The sequence below is a fragment of the Bos indicus genome, chromosome 5, assembly GCF_029378745.1.
Source record: "Bos indicus isolate NIAB-ARS_2022 breed Sahiwal x Tharparkar chromosome 5, NIAB-ARS_B.indTharparkar_mat_pri_1.0, whole genome shotgun sequence".
In the NCBI taxonomy this organism is placed as follows: domain Eukaryota; kingdom Metazoa; phylum Chordata; class Mammalia; order Artiodactyla; family Bovidae; genus Bos; species Bos indicus.
In genome coordinates this window covers 28,155,782-28,175,305 of record NC_091764.1, presented here as the reverse complement: position 1 = coordinate 28,175,305, position 19,524 = coordinate 28,155,782, and the positions used below count along the sequence as shown (strand labels likewise).

Below are 19,524 nucleotides of genomic sequence, written 5' to 3'. Positions count from 1 at the left end.
CCAACAGAAATTAACACCTTGTTTCTCAAAGTGTCATCCGAGAACTAGCAGCAGTGAGAACGTTCAAGGGTGTACTAGAGAGTCAGAATCCTAGGCCACTCCCCACAATCAGTACCTGCAATTTTTTTTTTTTTTTTTTTTAGTATCTGCATTTTTAACATGATTCCCAGGTGATCCACATACACATTATAGTTTGAGAAGCACTCATCTTTCAAATCAGGCCAGAGCCCGCCTGCAAGTGTACAAGAAGGAGGGTTGGAAGAAGACACACTCAGATGACCCCTTATAAGCTCACCGAGAGTGGTTTTCTTCCTTTTTCTGCCATAGAGAAGCATATGCCAGTAGGGCATTCCTACTCATCAACCTCTGAACCAGCCTTGCCCACCCTAGTCTCTCATTGGACCTATAAAAACAGGCAATGTAATGTTTCTTAGTCACTCCCATTCTCCACTCCCAGCCATCTCCCCTCAGTCCTGATCCCTCCAGTCTTCCCACTCCTTCAGTGGAGACAGCTGCTGCCTGCAGCTCCTATCCATTGTAGAGTCAACATCACCAGCCCTGACCTCCCATTGCTCTAGTCTCCTGTCCTCGGTAGTCTCAGGGACATCTTCCCATGACTGGCTACAGACACCTGAGCACATGACAAAATCCACTATTATTTCTGCCTGTGATGACACTGTTCCCAGTTCCCCCTTGGCTCAGTCCTTCTGCCCATGTCATCTCTAGGAATCTGTCAGTCTCTTCTGACTTTTCTCTCCATTCCAGGTAAATATCTGATGTCTCTCATATCTTTCTTCTTAGCATTTCTATATATGCATCTTTCTTTGTAGTATTTCTGAGATCTGCCCCTTCCTTTCCATTTCTACAACCCATCTGGTATTTCTAAAAGTCCAAGGAAGACCATCTTCGTTACAGTCACCTTGAGTTTCACTCATTAAAAAAGGCCAAGTCCCAGGACCTACACCAGACCTACTGAATCAGAATCTTTCTGGTGAGACCAAGGAGATGCTCGTTTTTAACAAGCATCCCACTCCAGGAGATTCTTCTGCTTGCTAAGGTTTGAGGTTCCTATAGCCTGATCCAGACCCTTATCAACTCATGCAAGGAACAGCTTCCTAACTCCCAACCCCTCCTCCCAGCCTACCACATGTGTACCTAGAAGGAATGACTTTCTCAAGTCTCTGTCATCATCTGTGACTCCTTTACTCAAGGACCAATAGTGGATCCAATTAACATTCAAATATTTCAGCCTGGCCTTCAAAGCCCTCATCAGCTGACCCCCGCTTAACTGACTGTATTCCTCTGTAATGCTGAAAATGGCCAAGGTAACCCAGATACGTAGAGTTCATATATTGTTTCTGTTTCCCCCACCTTGTACATATGATTATTTCCACCTAAAATGTAAGCCTTACTCTTCTTCAGAAGTATGACAAAGTAAGGGCCAAGTGTAAATCAAGAAGTGAACATCTCTCCCACTTTTCAAAAGTAAGTCTTAATAAAAATAAATTAATCTTAATGCCCAGTGTGGTTAAGAAAAGAAAAATAAATGAACTTGTTTCTAATGGCCTGACACTTAGATATAGAACCCCAAAGTCACCATCACCCTCTTGCTAGAGCTACTTAATTTTGATAAATGTTAGGAAAACAAAGAAAATCAATTCTTAAAATAGGATAACATGGAATATATTTCAGTTCCACCTTCGAGATTTGTTACATGAAAGTCTGGTTCTCCAAGCCTAGTTTTTTTCTAACCTGGGTCCTCCAGGACACCTGCTGCTGAAGAACACGTGGCGTCTAGGCATTCTTTGATCCTTCTCAATAATCCATGCCCACCTTTTTGTATTTTTTGTATTTTTGTATTTGTTTGTATTTTTGGAGAATTTTCTCCCAAAATGGGTACAACCTTTGCTTGTTCTGATTATAAGAAAAGCAATATGTTTTGAAGTACATATATATGTGAATAGCACTATAAAAGAACCAAAAAAAGGAGTACTAAACTCCTTGTATTACAACCAAAACCAAACAAAATGTCCACATAGTGACACGAGCACTTAAAACACTATGTGAGTCAAACAGAACACAGTAGAAACTCTGGAGTCTTTTACGTAAGCCTGTGAGCTTGCAGTTTACAGCCCTAGTTGAGTGGATAACTGTACCCAACACCATTCTCCATTCACTCGCCATTTTCCTAATGCTCCTGGTGCAGGTACTGAACCTGTTTCTGGCCTTGCTTCTGAGCTCCTTCAGTGCTGACAACCTGGCAGCCACAGACGATGATGGAGAAATGAACAACCTGCAAATCTCCGTGATCCGGATCAAGAAGGGCGTGGCGTGGATCAAACTGAAAGTGCACGCCTTCATGCAGGCCCATTTCAAGCAGCGCGAGGCCGACGAAGTGAAACCTCTGGACGAGCTGTACGAGAAGAAAGCCAACTGCATCGCCAACCACACCGGCGCCGACATCCACCGGAACGGTGACTTCCAGAAGAATGGCAATGGCACCACCAGCGGCATCGGCAGCAGCGTGGAGAAGTACATCATCGACGAGGACCACATGTCCTTCATCAACAATCCCAACCTGACTGTGCGAGTGCCCATCGCCGTCGGCGAGTCCGATTTTGAGAACCTAAACACCGAGGATGTCAGCAGCGAGTCGGATCCTGAAGGCAGCAAAGATGTAAGGTCCCAGCCGAGAAACCTGTCTTGATCCTGTGTAGGAACAAATGATCAGCCTTGGGACTGGTCCAGCCATGGGCCTGGCAGAGAGATTTTGGAATAGCCAACTCTCAACTTCGAACTTTTGGGCTTCCCTGACGACTCAGTAAAGAATCCGCCTGCAGTGCAGGAGAACTGGATTCAATCCCTGGGTTAGGAAGATCCCCTGGAGAAGGGAATGGCCACCCACTCCAGTATTCTGGCCTGGAGAATTCTGTGGACAGAGGAGCCTGGCCGGCTACAGTCCATGGGGACACAAAGAGTTGGACAAAACTGAGGGACTTTCACTTTACTTTCAACTTTGAGAACCAATTCTACCCACCCCCAGACGAGCTAGATTCCTGAGATGGTCCCTCTTGCTTCTGAGTCATCTGGATCAGGGGCTGGAGGAAACCCTCGAGTACTTCCCTGCCATCAATCTGTCTGAGCTGTACCACTGAGACCAGCTATAGGCACCTTCTACTTAGGGTGGACCCCCGTCATCTGCGAGCAGGCTATGATGTTGTACGCCCTCCTGACAGGTTCTGCAGGCCCTGTGATAATTGTCAGCCCATGGTGAATTGCATGATGATGAGTTTCTAGCCTGAATTGTAGCTGCTGCGTCATCAGTACCAAAGGCAGTGTAGTCAGCATAGAGCAGACGTGCTGCTATAGCAATGCTTCTCTCCTTTCTCCTTATGTATCTAGAAACTGGACGACACCAGCTCCTCTGAAGGAAGCACCATTGACATCAAACCAGAAGTAGAAGAAGTCCCTGTGGAGCAGCCTGAGGAATACTTGGATCCAGATGCCTGCTTCACGGAAGGTGAAAGGGGGCCAGGAGAGCGGATGGCATGTAGCACTTGCATGGCTTGCAGACAACGTTTATGCTAGGGTCCGTGGTTGGCCGGGGAGAAGGGGGCTCTGTGGGTATCTGCAGGAACTTTGTTCCCTGCCTCATCAGTTTCAGGGAGGCTGATACCATTTTCCCCATTGGATGCTCAGCTGTAACAAGTTTTTATTCTCAAACTTTTCTTTGTCCATTTTTCTCAACATCAGCCCCAAGACTTCCACTGTGTCTGCCTCCTGACTACCCTCTTCTCCTCCCGCTCACTGCTTCTTTATAGGATATCTTCCCATCACCAGAGGGCCTTGCCCTGGCTGCCTGGCAGCATAGCTTCAGCCCCACCACCCTCTCCACTTCTGAGTCAAAGATTCTGAGTCAGCCGCTGAACTCCCGTTGTGCTGTGTGGTGGGGCAGCACCTGGGGGGCCCGGGCGCTCTGGGCGGGGCACGTCCCACAGTCTGATCTGCCTCTCCCGCCGGTGCCAGGTTGTGTCCAGAGATTTAAGTGCTGCCAGGTCAACATTGAGGAGGGACTGGGCAAGTCTTGGTGGATCCTGCGGAAAACCTGCTTCCTCATCGTGGAGCACAACTGGTTCGAGACCTTCATCATCTTCATGATTCTACTCAGCAGTGGTGCCCTGGTGAGGTCTGGGGAGAATCTGCTGGGGGATTGACTGGGCAGGGGTATAGGGACCAGCAGGAAAGACTGGGTGGCCTGAGCCCAGTTTCTCAAACAACACAGCCTGGCTGTAGACCAAGAGTAACGATCTACTCCGGTGCTTCGGGCTGGTGTTTTGAGTCCTGGGGATTAGAATTCACACTTGTCTGTATCTTCATCCTAGACCTCAGCATGATCCCTCTTGAGCCCAAGGCCCCCTTTTCATCAGGATAAGAATACGAATGACCAAGTATCTTCACTGCTTAGCTTGCCTCATTCAAAGCAACTTCCCTTACTTCCCTAAACCCCTGATTCACAAAGGACCACATGTTATATGATTCAGTTTATACAAAATGTCCAGAAGGAGCTGGTCTCTGGAGACAGAAAGCAGATTGGTGGTTGCCAGGACTAGGAGGAGATCGGGAGACTAGAGGGTGACAGCTGGAGGGTGTGGGGTTTCTTTGGAGGGTAATGAAAATATTCTAAATTCGACTGAGGTGATGAATATATGACTCTGAATGCATTAAGAGCTATTGCGCTGTAAACTTTAAGTAGCTGAATTATGAGGTATGAAAATTACATCTCAAGAAAAGTTTTTTACAAAGAAAAGCCATGTGTAGCAAGGGACAGTGAAGGGAGACGGGGAGCTGATGACCCGCCAGCACAGGTGGGAAGGCTGCGGGGGGTTGCGGGGGTGGGGGTGGTACTTCCGTGTTGCTCATTTCCCTGTAGGCGCTATAGGCAGCTGCTGCCTCTCTTCCAGGCCTTCGAGGACATCTACATCGAGCAGAGGAAGACCATCCGTACCATCCTGGAGTATGCTGATAAAGTCTTCACCTACATCTTCATCCTGGAGATGTTGCTCAAGTGGACAGCCTACGGCTTCGTCAAGTTCTTCACCAATGCCTGGTGCTGGCTGGACTTCCTCATCGTGGCTGTACGTGTCCTGCTTTCTCCTTCCCTCCGCTGCCAGCAGGAAAACAAAGACAGGGACTGTCCTTCCTCTACTGGCTAGTGTTGCCTGGGGCCCAGTGGGTAGGCCGATAGGAGGTTTGGGTAAAGTTCCCTTCAGAGCACTCAGATGGTGACTTGGGAAGCGACGCTGAAGTCCCCGCATTTGCTCCAGGGCCTAAGTCACCAGTTCATTAGTGGTTTCACCTAGAAGTTTCTGAGATTAGGAATGGGAAGAGGAATCACTGGTGTCCAAGCTTTGTTATTAGACTGGGAACAGAAAGGTTCTGGCCCCAGACCAGCAGTGTTGTCCTGCTGCTGCCAGGAGAGGGCTGAGAGGACGGGGCGGGCTGGGTGGGATCTAAGTAGACTCTCCTGCTGACCATGCCCAGGTACACTCCCATCCATCTCAAGTCTTCATACCAGACTCATCCGAACAAATCTGCCAAGGAGAGGAAAGAACCCAAAAGAAACCCTCCCCCGACTCCCACTCCTTCCCACACATGGCTATTTCCACAGTGGTGATCAAACTTAAAAAATCCTTTTTTTCTCCAGGTTTCAAGACCATCTCCATGGCTCAGTGGTCTTTACCTGCTGTGTTATTTTTCAGGCTGAAGCCACGTCACCTATAACTATTTCTCACTCCACCAGGAACTGTTCCTTATTGGGCTTTCTAACTATGATGAGTGCTTCTTCTTCTGTCTGATCACTGAAGCTTTTTTCTTCTAGTCAAATCAGCATTTGAATGAGAATGAATGGGAATTTCAGGAGCAGGGACAAAGGTGGCTTCACTTCCTTCTGAGGGTGGAGAAGGGGAGTGTTTGGCGGCTGGGTTGGTCCTTTTAAAATAGGTTTCATTGGTGAACTGCCTACGGAGCCCCTCTGGGCTGGCACGAAGCAGCACAGAAGTCAGAGGCACCAGGCACTCCGCACCAGGGTGATCTCTGCTGGGTTAATGCACTCCTTTCCCAACACAGCATCCTCTACTCCTTCCGAGAGCTGTCACTGTGCTCCAGTGGGGTGAGGAGGTCACTGCCCTTAGAGTGAAGAGGGAGGTCTTGCCCCAGGGTGGCCGGCATGAGCGCCTCTAGCCAGAGGTGGCAGCCCCTTGTGACGGAAGGGCCTCTGCCTCCTCCCACAGATGGGAAGCATGAGTTCTAGGAGGTGAGGAATGGGTTTGGGATTAAACCCAGAGACCTGAGGTGACACAGGCCAGTTTTCTTCCTACAGGACAGTGGAAGTTCCCTGGGGCCTTATTTCACTGTGACTCCTCAGGACCGCTTAGAGTCAGGTGGACCCTCGCGGGAGACCTAGGGGCCCCTTGTCTTCTAGATGTTCCAGAAACTCAAGATGGTTACATCCACTCCCACACTTCCAGCAGCCCTAGGGAAGCTGCGATTCAGCACAGACCTTCCCCACCTTGACCTGCCTCCTGTTCACCCTAACCTGTGCCACTCCCCTCCTCTTCCCTCTGGGTGGGCAATCAAGTACCCCACATTCCGCTGCTATTATAGAAGAAGTAACCATTCTGCAGGTCTCTATGTATTTAGCAAATACTTTCAGCACTCTTTATACTAAGTGACAGGGAAGCGAAAGACATGAGAAAGACATGGAGCCCGCTGACAATAATCCTTAAATCCCCCTAACTTTGGGGAGTTGCTGGATTCTTCCATTGCCATGAGACCTGACTCTGGCTCCTGAAACACTTCTGGACCAGTAACTAATAAACAGAAATCAACAAAATACCATTCTCCATGTAGAATTGTCCCAGGAGCCATAGGGAGTCACAGGGGACAGGGAGGGATGGCCCTGGCCCTTGGGAAGCTCACCTTAGCTGTCCAGGCCACTCTTGTCTCATTCCAGGCTTGTGGAAATCCAGCATTCTGGGAACAGGTCTCGCTCAGTTTTCTCTCAGACAGAGCAGTGCCTTTATTCTTCATGTATCAAATGTTTATTCAACACCCACAGCACAAAACCTCCTGCCAGGTGTGGGGAAGCAGAGTATGCCAGAGTCGGGGCAGGGGTGGTAGCTCCAGTCTGTGCCCTGGCTGCACTGTGCGAGTTATGGGTGGAGAATAAGGCTTAGACTGACACCTGGACAGCTGGAACCATCAGAGGCTTTGCTGTCCTTTTACATAAAAAGTCTGGGCCCTTTGGCGTTTAGAACATCCAGCAGGTGTGAATTTTCGGCCCTCATTTAGCAGCCTCCCTGAGAGACTCTCTTCCCTCCCGTCTCATCCACCAGTGACTCGATGCCGGAACCTGTTATCCATCACCTTGTTTGTTCCTCTAATGGATTTTCAGTCTTCCTCATTGCCTCTTGGAGCCTCTAAGAGTACTTTTTAGAATCATGGAGATGATCTAGACAACTTCCAAGATTAACTTTCTTTGTTTATAAGCCACATGAGTTCCCGGAGACAACATTTTCTTCTGCCCAGGTCCTTGGCTGCCCTGGAGATTGTGTCCTGGAAGAGAATTTCATCATCTTTTCCCAGGGAAATTTACCCCCAGCAGATCCAGAGATTAGCCAGCATATCTGTTCCAGGGATGAGAACTTACAGAGACGATTCACCTCATCCTGAATTCACTACTGAAAACACTCTGCATTTGGAAATGTTCATGTCATTTTAAAAAAGTCACGCAGTGTCTCCCTTTTCTTCTATGCCTGCAGCCACAGATAGCCTGGATTTTTACTTGCCCTCAGTTCCTTTTCTTTTTCAGGTTTTATTCTTTCCTTAATTCTTTTAAGCAATGTTCTGATTATGTCCAGTGAGTGTTTAACATGGAGACTCAGCAGATTATAAAATTACCACTAACGACTCAGATAGGACGCTTGCCGATGCTGTTTTGGGAGGAGATCTTGGTTAGATTGGTCAGTTGAATAGCAGACCATCTCAGCAGCATTTACAGCCAGCCTCTGAATTGGCATCTATACCTTCTCCACCCTTTTCCCCACTTTGGGCCTATTTATCATCAGAAAAAAGCCTTATATGAAGCTTAGTTTTCTGTAATCTTTACCTGGCATAGTTATGCAGAATTGATTTGGGTATTTTGACCTCGAGTATTTGGTTAAAGTAGCTTACCTTCAGATGTACCCATTCAGGTCTCACTTAAGAATATGAGACAGTGTTAGATGCTTCAGGGTTGAGAGTTGGACGCGCCTGGCAGTCGTAGACAAAAGACAACTCCATGTGGATTCTTACTGTCAATGATGGATGGAGGGAAAATGATTGGCTGGTACTGCTGTGTTCTAGATAAAGCTTTTGAGGCTGTTGTTTTGCACAGAAATTACACTCTGAGCCATCTACCCTTCAAAGAACCTGAGTAGCCGAATAGAGCAGCAGTTCATTCCAGACTTGCTTTGGCTACTGCCTGGGCCTCCAGGGAAGAGGTCTCCATTCATGGATTATTAGGACAGGCATAGCCAAAGGTTCACACTGCTTTAAACTCTGAAACCTCTGAGCCTACTCATCCCTGACCCTCACTAGGCCATTGACCTGCTACTTCTACCCCTGCCAGCCTGCTGCTTAATTATAAATATCTTTGTTTTTAAAAAGAAAAAACTTTTTGTACAGTTCAGAGATACAGAATCTTGAGAAGTAATTCCCTCAGCTAGAGTTTAAAAGCATCAAATGTAACCAAGAACCAAATTGTGGATTGTTTCTCTTTTTTTGACTCTAAATTTGCTTTAAAATATCATCAGTTTAGGCTAAGCCAACCTATAATCATTACTTCCCAGTACAGGAAATTTAAGAATTGTTGATGAGAGCATCTTAACCTATCCCAGACTTGTGGTGCAGTATAAGGGAAATACTTCTCTAAGAAACCCAGAGCCCAAACAGTCTAACTAAAGATATTTCCGGTCGTCTTCCCCCTGAAGAGCTCTGTGTCTCTCAGGTTAGGCCCAGGCAGCCCTCCGTGTAGTTAAGGGATCTGTGGGATAGCCACTCTGCGAGCTCTGGTAGAATAAGGTGGGTTTGCCTCTGTAAAAGCAGGAAAGCATTTGACTGTGACTCCAGGCCTAGACACCAGACTACTTCTCCCCAGTGTGGCAATATACGCAGCTCCAAATTGTGCAGATACCATAATCCTTTATTGGGGTTTTTGTCACCCAGCCAGTGGGGGTGTTGGCCTGTCTGTGGAAGAAAGAGTTCTGCCTGGGAATCAGGAGTTTGGGCCTTTAGTCCTGGCTGCAGAACTCCCAGTGTTGATACTGGGCAAATTCTTGTGTGTGGGTCTCAGTTTCCTTATCTGTAAATAAAAAATTCATCCAAGAAGGCTTCCAGCCATTATCCTGATGATAAGAATAAGAGAAGATTTTCCTAGAAAGGTTAGACCTGAGGCCAGTTCTTTTGGGGCTTTGTGGAGAGAAAGTATGGGAATTATAAGGGAAAATATGGATTCAGTTGTCCAGACCTACCCAAGTTCTCATGACCATGAAAGAGCTGTGATTCTAGTTAAAAAGATGGAAGGATTGTTGCAGTTAAAAGTGAGAGAGTCACTTGAGTTCCCATGGAGCCAAAGTTCTGTCAAGAAGTTTCTTCATTTGGTCCTTTTCTTGTTGGGAACTGCAAAGCCTACTATGGTACTCATTGAATCCGTTTCCTTGTTGATGTAGTAACTGATCCAGTTCTCAAACAAATGGTTTCTTGTCAACCAGGAGTCAGAGAGCTTGTCCTTGTTGGAAGTCCGTGGTGAATGAGCTGAGGCGGGGGCAGCCTGTGTGGAGTGTGTGTATTTATCTGTATTCTTTTCCATAGGTACCATTAAATTTGTCTGGCTTAATTTAATGGGAACTTCTGGGACCTGCAGAGACTGTAAAGGGCGAGGGTAAGGTTTTTGTCATCTGTTCAGGCTCCTCTCCTTCCAATGGAACTTCCTCATTCCCCCTATCCCGTCAGCCTCTTCCCTTTGCCAGTTTGTATGTTTGTTCTTCTGCCCTCTCTCGACGTTCTCTTCCCTTTGTGTTTTTTTCTTCTGCCTCAACCACCTTTCCTTCCAGGTCGTTTGAGTCCAAGTTGAAGTAGGCAGCTGGTGTAACGCACTTCCTCTTCCGGGGGGGCGGGGCCCAGTCTGTGTAATCAGGGCTAGGGGTTTTATTCTAACACTCTGGATCCTCTGTTTCTTTTTTGTTGTTGTTGCTGTTTTATCTTTTGTTTCCTTTGTTTTGTTTTTGTTTTTCTCTTCTGTTTCCGTGTAGGTCTCTTTAGTCAGCCTTATAGCTAATGCCCTGGGCTACTCGGAACTAGGTGCCATAAAGTCCCTTAGGACCCTAAGAGCTTTGAGACCCTTAAGAGCCTTATCACGATTTGAAGGGATGAGGGTAAGATACTAAGAGCAGCTGATCCTTCTGCATGCCAGTGGAAACTGTTGAAGCATGCTAGAACTGATCACACGGTGGGAAGATCATTCAAACACGAATTCTGTGATGCAGCTGCTGTCTTGATCCTCCACTCTCTCTCCCCCGCACGTGCCCTGTGCGAAGGGGACTCACATTAAGCTGCCTCATCATATTAATACTGGCCCCACCCCCAACAACATGCCATCGCAGACCATGTTAACATTGGCTATTCTCATTTGGCCTGGCTTACCTGTAGCACTTGGGGCGGCTTTCTGGGCTGTTGATTTAATAGGGAGAATCACCAGGTGCAAAGAAGGGGAATTGTCACCCACAGACTCACTGAAAAGCAGAGGCCACAGACAGGGAGAGTGCTGGATAGGGGTGTGGGCCAGGTGGGGACCGTGGCCTTGGAGTCGCTGAGAAAGCAGCTGAGAAGGGGCTGGAAACTGGGACGGTAGGCCTGGAAATGGGGACGGAACAGAATTTGGCATGACCCTGGGAAAAGAAATGCTTTTCTTTCTATTCTGATTCCTCTTATTGCACCTTGTTGTTCTCAGCCCAGTCCCATAAGGACTGGCAGCCTCTGTCTGATAGCAAAGCTTTCCTCCTCATCCCCTACCCCTCTGCCCATGCTCTCTGGTCCCCTGTTGTAACACTGCTAAAATAACAACCAGGTACAATGATAGATGACTATCAGCTAATTCATCTGAAATTTCTCAACCCCTGCTGTTACCTGCTTGGGCAATACTCCACCCGAATCCAAACAGTGCAAGGTGCTGTCACCCTGCCAACTGAGAAATAAGCCTTCCTCTTTTGGTGCCTTTTTGCTGTCTCTCTTGGTTTAAAAAATTTTTGTGTGTGGGCACATGTATGTGCATGAGCACACACATAGTCAGTTTCCTAAAATCAAATAGACAACTGGCTGTTGATGGTAATAGTTGTCCGGTGGTAATCAGAGAGGTCTGTTATACTTAACGAGACCAAGAAAACTCACTTTAATTCAGATGTTGAATACATGCAGGAGAGCAAACCAGAGGATATTTTTTAAATATGCAGAGATCAAATATTAAACTGTTGGAATGACCCACACAGAGCAAGACTGCTCAGGGAAACTAGGTACCAGAGCAGTACTGCGTCACTCCGTTCTCATCTGTGGGTTCCTGGCCACTGTTCCATGAAGCCACCCGCATCTGCCCAGGAGGATGAACATCTCCCTTGGCCTTGGGGGTTTTATTATTTTAGTTTATGCAGACAAATGCTTTCTGTAAGACGTTTGCATTTCTGCTGTAGCACAGTCACAGTTTGGTTTACTCAATAGAACCTTTCTGCAGCCCACCTGAAACCATCTGCAGGAAGGTCCATTCCACAGCAGCATACATTTATTTGAATTAAGGAAAAAAAGTTGGGATTCTAAGTCTTTCTCCCACAGATAAAAGATTTTAGAATGTGTGCAATTAGGTCATTGTTATGCTTAGGCTAAATATAAGTAGGGAGAGAGTCTATTGAAGAGGGCTTAGCATTTTAGGGGGCTCTGGTGTCATTGAAGATAGGGTTAAAATGCTCTTCCCTCCTCCCCAACCTTCCTACTATTTTCAGAAGAGGTTAGTTAAATATTTTAAATAAGTTGTACTAGTTTTGTTAGGAGAAGGCAATGGCACACCACTCCAGTACTCTTGCCTGGAAAATCCCATGGATGGAAGAGCCTGGAAGGCTGCAGTCCATGGGGTCGCTGAGGGTCAGACACGACTGAGCGACTTCACTTTCACTTTTCACTTTCATGCATTGGAGAAGGAAATGGCAACCCACTCCAGTGTTCTTTCCTGGAGAATCCCAGGGACAGGGGAGCCTGGTGGGCTGCCATCTATGGGGTCACACAGAGTCGGACACGACTGAAGTGACTTAGCAATAGTTTTGTTATAGAGCTGATCATCCATTTTGTTGACTGAAGGCAATAATTGCAACATTGTGCCTCAACTCAGTAGCCTGTGATCCTCCACCATGCCCCAGGATGGGTCCCAGATCTCCTAAAGTGAAACCAGTGATACCCAAAGAAAGCCTGAAAAAGAGATGCCCAGTTGACACTTGCTACAATCTTTCTCCATCTGGGAGCCCATTACTGCCAGTCCCACCCAGTGGCAGAGGTAGCCCTCATTGACCAGCTGTGGCCAGTTGACTCACAAGGACCTTGTGTGAATAGTCTGAACACCAGGGCCCTTCTGGTGGCCACACCTCTTCCCTTTAGCTCCTCCCCCTTTCCTCTCCTTTCCTGGACTCCCAGTTTCATTCCTTCAAAACTTGTCAACTTTCAAGTTGTTTAGCAATGCAGAGATCTGGAATGGGTGACCTTTGAATAGAAAGTTTTATTTGAAAAGCATTAACAGAGGTTTTTTTGAGATGAGATAATTAGGGCAGGTGCAAGTTTGAACCCAAAATCAGGCTTTGAAACAGTAGACATTCAGTAAGGAAAGTTCTGGTAACGGATGACCCCACCTTTGGTTGACTCCAGTCATCAACAGCATGGCCATTTCTGGTTGGGCCGGAGGTGAGGGCTTATGACCCGTTCCTGGGCAGCAGTCCCCCAGCCCTTTTGTGCAAGACCTGCAAGAAGGGAAGAGTGAATTTGCCTGAGCTTATTGTAAGTCCCCCAGTAATAAGCAGGGTCAGGGATTGACGTTGCGTTTGAACGTTGCCCTTCCACAGGGATGTGTTTTCTACTTCTTGGTTTGGGTCCTTGGGTGTGCCACCACTTGAGAGACTACCCTTAGAAAATGTTAAACAAGAACTAAATACATCAACGCAGATGGACTCAACTGTCACTGTGCTGCTCCAGTGAGAGGCTCAGACCTTCACTTGCGAGGGAACATAAGGCCCTAGCTTGTCCTGGGACCCTGACCTCAGACTCTTCCTCAAACCAAAGACCAGAACACTGAAATACTCATGCTGTTGGCAAAGGAATACTTAATGTAGTTCTTTGCTTTTCTCTCCTCCATAGTAATCTTCATTTAAGGACTGTGCTGTGCTATTAGATTTTTGAGGGCACACAATAGTAATGCTATGAAACATGCATGCATTTCTGTTGATTGTCAGTACCTAGTTGTCCATTAAAGCCATGTTCCCTCTGCCATGTGTTAAAAGCTATTTGACAGATTTTATGGTATTTAATGAGTATTTATAGTATTTAATGTTCCAGGCATTATAGAGAAGACAAAAATGCTGAAAGAATTAGTACACATGGGAATTTTTCATCAATGAGATTTGTATCAATTGCTAAATATAAACTTCTATTGAAAAAAGTAGCTTTATAGATTGCTAGATCCTAGCTTTAAGTAATATTTGTATACCTGATCTTTAAAAATAATTTCATCATAATTAAAAACAATATAGAGTAATTTGAGCTATTAGAGGGCAGAAGAGGAGATCCAATTATGTAACTATCCTTGGAAACTTAAGTTGTCACTTTTATACATAGATACCTGTAGTATAAGAGTTAAAATAAGAAAGCATATTTTCTTGTTCTTTGGTTGCTGAGAATATTAAGCTAATGTTCACAAGGAAGAATTATTAGAAATGTCATCAACTCTCTACTGTTCTGTTCATGAAATGAAGCTAAGTTCTTCTTTGATTATAATGAAAGTACATTTCATTATAAGTGAAAGCACATTTACATCTTTAAGTACACATTGGACTTTATGGGATTTCTATGTCCTGTGTATCACAGAACACCCAGTAAATACTTTTGTATATTGATTCCTATGTGCAGATCTGTGAGTATAACAGTGAAAGTAGCTGATTATTCTTCCCTGCTGTAAATATTACCCCATACTTGACTGTAAGACACAGACACCATGCAGGACAGGTTAGACTGGGTTAAGGTAGCCAGAAGAGTTCCTGGAGGAGGTATATTCTGACTTGATATAAAAAGCAAGATTTCTAGGTTTCAGATCTTTGGGGACCAACTTCCATATTGCAGACCTGTGATGGTCTAATAGAAGGTCATTATCTCTCATCCAAGCTCTGCTGCAAAATGCTGTCACACAGACTGGAGCTTTTGAAACTTTACATAACCTACTCTCTTACTTTTGAGAAATAATTATTTCATTTGTAGGTCATCCTCCTTTTGCCTGTTCTTTTGCACATTTCATTGCCTCATAGTGCTCCCATCAAAGGGTGAACAGCTATAGAAAGAGGTTAAATTCAAGTCTGATCACCTGACAAATTTGGTAACATAAGCAAAATATGAGTATCATTCTCAAAAATAACCTTGGGGAGTTTCCAGATTTCAGATATCCTGGCTCTCCTTGTTCAAAGTGATGAAGAATGCAAGTATAATTATTTTATTCTAAGGACAAAACTGTTAGATCTAAAAGAGATTTCTTGGTCTAAGAATTAAGAAATAACTGCCTCTCAGTCTAAAGGCCTTCTTAACATGAATTGGAGAAGCACAAAACTAATATTTTAATTTAAGGGAGAGTGACTCCTTAGCAGAGTATCATTGCCTTTCTGATAGAGGACAGAAGAGACAGCTCTTCTCAGCCACATGTGCCAATGAGTGGCATTACAATCTAAGGCGCAACAGAGATGAGGAAAATCGGATCCCGCTCAGGCTCAAACTAGAGCCCAGAGCTGCCCCCTGGTGTTCCTTGTACAGCACAGCCCTTTAAGCCCTTTTGGTCCTGTGCTGGTTGGCAGCGGACCCTATCTTCTTCCCTACACCGAAAAACGGGTGCAGGAGTGTGGTGATACTTGTCACCTTCTTCTAACAAAACATGAGAAGAGTTTGTTTATATACAGGATCTCTATTTTAACTCCACTTATCCTCCAAGGATGCTAGAAAAGAAAAACAGGCTTCCCATTTCAGGGTCACCTTTCTGGGCCTTAGCAGTCCTGGCTTAAGACAACAGCAAGTAAGAATCAGGGCAGGAATGATCGCCAGCATTGTTTTCTGTCCCGCTACCTGAATGCTATTTTTGTAAGCACTTTGAACTCCTCTAGTGAAAACTGCTACAACAGTGGAAGTACTGTCTAGCTCTTCTCATCTAAGTTATGACGCAAAGTTAAAAACAACCCAGAAACTTAGATTCCTAATGGGACTTCTTTTCCTTTTTTTTTCATTCCTGAGTCTACTGTAGTCAGTGATTTTTAACAATAAGCCAGTTTGGGGGGTTTCAAGAGCGATGATCTAACCCAAAACTCTCCAAAAAACCCTTTTTCCAGTAGTACATTGTGAAGAGTCAAGTCAAACCCGGGATTGACCAGAGAGATATCAGCATTAGCCAAGCAGGGGCCGACTCAGACTGAGAAGCCTGCAAAGTCAGAAAGATAAAAAGACTGAAGAAGAATAATGAACCTTGCGTGAAAAACACAACTGTTCAGATTTTGTTTTATACTGTTTGGTAGAGGGAATATAGCTTTTTTTTTTTTTTTTTTTTTTCTTGAGCCTGCAAAATGATGCATGCTCAGCTCTTGCCTGAAGTAAGATAACTGGCCTTGCATAGTCATAAAAGAGACTTTATGTACTGTCAAGTGATTCACTGCTAACCCTTCAGGGTAGTTCTCTGTGGTTTTGAGCAATCTCACCTTGATTTGCAGAGGGGGAATGTCTCTGGAAAGGCAGCTGGCGAGCTTGAAATCACTCAGATTGTCCTGTGAGGGCCATATTTCATGAGTTGGTAAGAAGGAAGACTAGACAATGAAATGATTTTTTCAGTCCCAGATTGGTGCCTAGGAGAAAGACCTAGGTCAACTTGGGCAGGGGAATTTGTGTTCCCTAAAGAAGTAATTTTTAGAATTCCCCAAAGTATATTTCAGAGAAATACAAAATTTTGGTCCTGTTTATGGATCTGTCTGACTACCCTAATTCCAAAGGGAACATAATGTTTCCATAGTCATAACAAGCCATACAGTGTCATTCCCCCCCTGGAAATCAAAAGAGTGCGCGTGCCTGTACTTCTTGCCGACACTCAGCGACCTCCCCCTTCCAACGCAGGTGGTGGTGAATGCCTTGGTGGGCGCCATCCCCTCCATCATGAATGTGCTGCTGGTGTGTCTCATCTTCTGGCTGATTTTCAGCATCATGGGAGTTAACCTGTTTGCGGGAAAGTACCACTATTGCTTTAATGAGTCTTCTGAGATCCGATTTGAAATTGAAGATGTCAACAATAAAACAGAGTGCGAAAAGCTCATGGAGGGGAACAACACAGAAATCAGATGGAAGAACGTGAAGATCAACTTTGACAATGTTGGGGCAGGATATCTGGCGCTTCTTCAAGTGGTAAGATTGTTTTCAGTCCTGTGAGAATTGGACAGCTAGCAGAAATCTCCTTTCGTTCTTTTTCAACCCTATGTCCAGAATCAGGGTTGCTCTTAAGTAAGGGGTCACTGTCATTTCCCAAAGCAGATCCAGGGAGACACCTCTCCTGAGTACTGTGAGGTCTCTGAGACCTCAGTCAAGGGAATCTGTCATTGTGCTCAGAAGTTGAGTTCTGCTTAGCAAATAAGGATTTCTGCAACACAGTAAGGTTGCAGAGAGATCACCTTCTTTCTCCAGGACAGAAGTATGTAGTTAAAGAGAAAATAGGTAAGTCACAGACCAAAAAGAAAAAAAGGGCAATTTTGATGGAGCAGAACAATCCCACATTAACTGCTATGCCAGAGTTAACTGAAGAATATGACAATATGGTGGTGCTATGATGCTGCCACTATGTCATCTCAACTGCAGAGAAGGGTCTCCATGTATCACAGCAAGAAATGAAGCATTTCATCATGTCTAGTTTTCTCTCTCTCTCTGGCCAATTTTCTGGAGTGTTTGACAGGATAGTATGATGCAATGAAAACTCCTGGGCTTTGAAATCAGATGTAGGTTTGAGCCACACTCTGACATTTATTGGATATGTAACCTTGGACAAATTACTCAACCTCCCTGAGTCTTTTTCTTCATCTCTTAAATTTGAATAGTAATACCTTGCATGGTAGTTAAGAGGATTCATGGTGATTTATTAACATTCCCTAACAATGCCTGGCACACAGCAGGCATGTGCTTCATTAATAGTGTTTGCTCTTCCGTTTCTTTGTTACTATTACAACTGTTTTTACATCATATAGTTTCTGGGAGGATTAAATGTGATAGTGCAGGTGAAGCACTCAACTCAGCCTTGAGTGTAGTAAACTCTTAACTATTAGCTAGAAGGAGGCGGAGTTAATGGGATGAGCAGGGGTTTATCCCATTCCACAGCTCTTTAGTTGTTCTGTCCCGGTTCAAAAAATTGGACCCACAGATTGAACCAGAATTGGAGCAGCTTCAAGAAACCAGTGCCCATTAGCTGGCCAAATGTTGTATTGAGTCCCCACCATATGCTAGGCACTGTGCTTGGGCATTACCAGGGCCATCAGATGAATAAAGAACTGCCCAGGCCCTGAGAAAACTTAGAATCTGGTTGAGTTACTTAAATGGTAAACACGGAGGCTGTTAAATTGGTTACCCGTATTAGTTTCCAAAATCAGGTTAGGCACAATGGGAGAATTGAGTAGGGGCTGCCTAGGATAAAGCCGGTATTGCCACTACAGTAGGGTAAATGTGTGTTACTGAAGAGGGAAAAGTTCTAATTGAGGTTTTTTCTTAGTGAAACTATGAATTTTTCAAACCCCCATTACTTGTTTCACACGGTTTTAAAAATGACTCCTTCATAAAAGAGGGGTAAGTTCTAAGTAACATCAGTAGATCCCTGCCATTCATAAATACGAGTTTGCCCTTGCTTTAGGCAACCTTCTTAGACTCATTCTGAAGACCTTTTGTAAAAGTGTTGGCTCAACTACCATTGTCAACATGTTCCTTTGCCAGACTTTGATGTTATACTCAGGGACTTAGACAAAGCTCCCATGGGATCTGTATTAACAAACAGAAAATTTCTGCGTCCACTTGAGGCTGCACCCAAACTCCCCAACTTGTGTTCTCACAGAACCTAAGCCTGCCTTTTCGACCCTACCTAGACTCCCACCCACCCACCCGCTAACAGGCACAGTCTAATGACTGACTCTGTTTGCCAGGCAACCTTCAAAGGCTGGATGGACATCATGTATGCAGCCGTAGATTCCCGAAAGGTAAGGATATACCTGGTGAGATCACAGCCTTCTTAAATGATTAGAAAGCTCATGGCATGGTGAAGCTCAGTCAAGAGAGAGAGAAAGGGTTAGAACAGTTACTGCTTGTCTTATTGATTATAGATCACTTTCCCCCTCTCAGTGAGTTATCAATCACTCTCTTCCAGTGGCTCCAGATGGTTAGGCTGTTGGCTTTCACCTGACCCTCATGGAGCTGTCTCCTCTTCAGTGCTGATTTGAACTAGGTGTGGCTCCGAGCAGACAGCCCTCCCTTCTCCTTCCCCTCCCAGTTTGCATATTTTCCACCTATGTCCTGGCAGGAATAACACCTTCTCAGGGCAGGACCTGCCAGTGTGGAAAAGCAGACAGAATCTAGGGCTGCCACCCAGCTTGCTCAGCGGCTCAAGTGGTTGATGTAGCTGATGGCCTTGGCGTGTCAAAATCTATCTGATCCCCCAAGCTAGGAGCTGACTCTCTTTTCTCTCCTGTCCTTTGACAGCCTGATGAGCAGCCTAAGTATGAGGACAACATCTACATGTACATCTACTTTGTCATCTTCATCATCTTCGGCTCCTTCTTCACCCTGAACCTGTTCATTGGTGTCATCATTGATAACTTCAATCAACAAAAGAAAAAGATAGGTCTCCTCCCCGCATTGCCAGTGGCCAGAGGTCAACCCAGACGAGAGGCACTTCTGTCCCTCTGTCTGGAGAAAAAGGCCTCTCTTTCTTTAGAATCCACATCACGACGTCACTGTGGCACAGCCTCACAGTACTGTAGGCCCAGCCAGCTCGTTGTCTTCTGCTGGATTTTGCAGTGTGAGGTTTTCCACACTTATTAGACCAAACCAGCAATTTACTGGTACCAAATTTACTAGCAGTTCTTGAGGCTCTTTACTGGGTTTGACCTCCCACCAGAGGGAGGTTGGGTCCCAGAG

The 19,524-nt window shown here is 45.4% G+C and overlaps 1 protein-coding gene across 8 annotated transcripts in view; it reads left to right on the top strand.

Moving 5' to 3' along the window:
* SCN8A (sodium voltage-gated channel alpha subunit 8) overlaps positions 1-19,524 on the top strand; it is a 196,904-nt gene that overhangs the window by 163,859 nt on the left and 13,521 nt on the right. For 5 of the 8 annotated variants that reach the window (XM_070789066.1, XM_070789063.1, XM_070789067.1 and 2 more), the window contains exons 17-24: positions 2,207-2,677; positions 3,403-3,520; positions 4,027-4,181; positions 4,962-5,135; positions 10,350-10,472; positions 16,477-16,761; positions 18,534-18,587; positions 19,087-19,224. In XM_070789066.1, coding sequence (XP_070645167.1) covers positions 2,207-2,677; positions 3,403-3,520; positions 4,027-4,181; positions 4,962-5,135; positions 10,350-10,472; positions 16,477-16,761; positions 18,534-18,587; positions 19,087-19,224 — 1,518 coding nt within the window. The remainder of the gene's footprint in view (positions 1-2,206; positions 2,678-3,402; positions 3,521-4,026; positions 4,182-4,961; positions 5,136-10,349; positions 10,473-16,476; positions 16,762-18,533; positions 18,588-19,086; positions 19,225-19,524) is intronic. The other 3 variants (XM_070789069.1, XM_070789068.1, XM_070789070.1) reach the window with 1 other exon arrangement.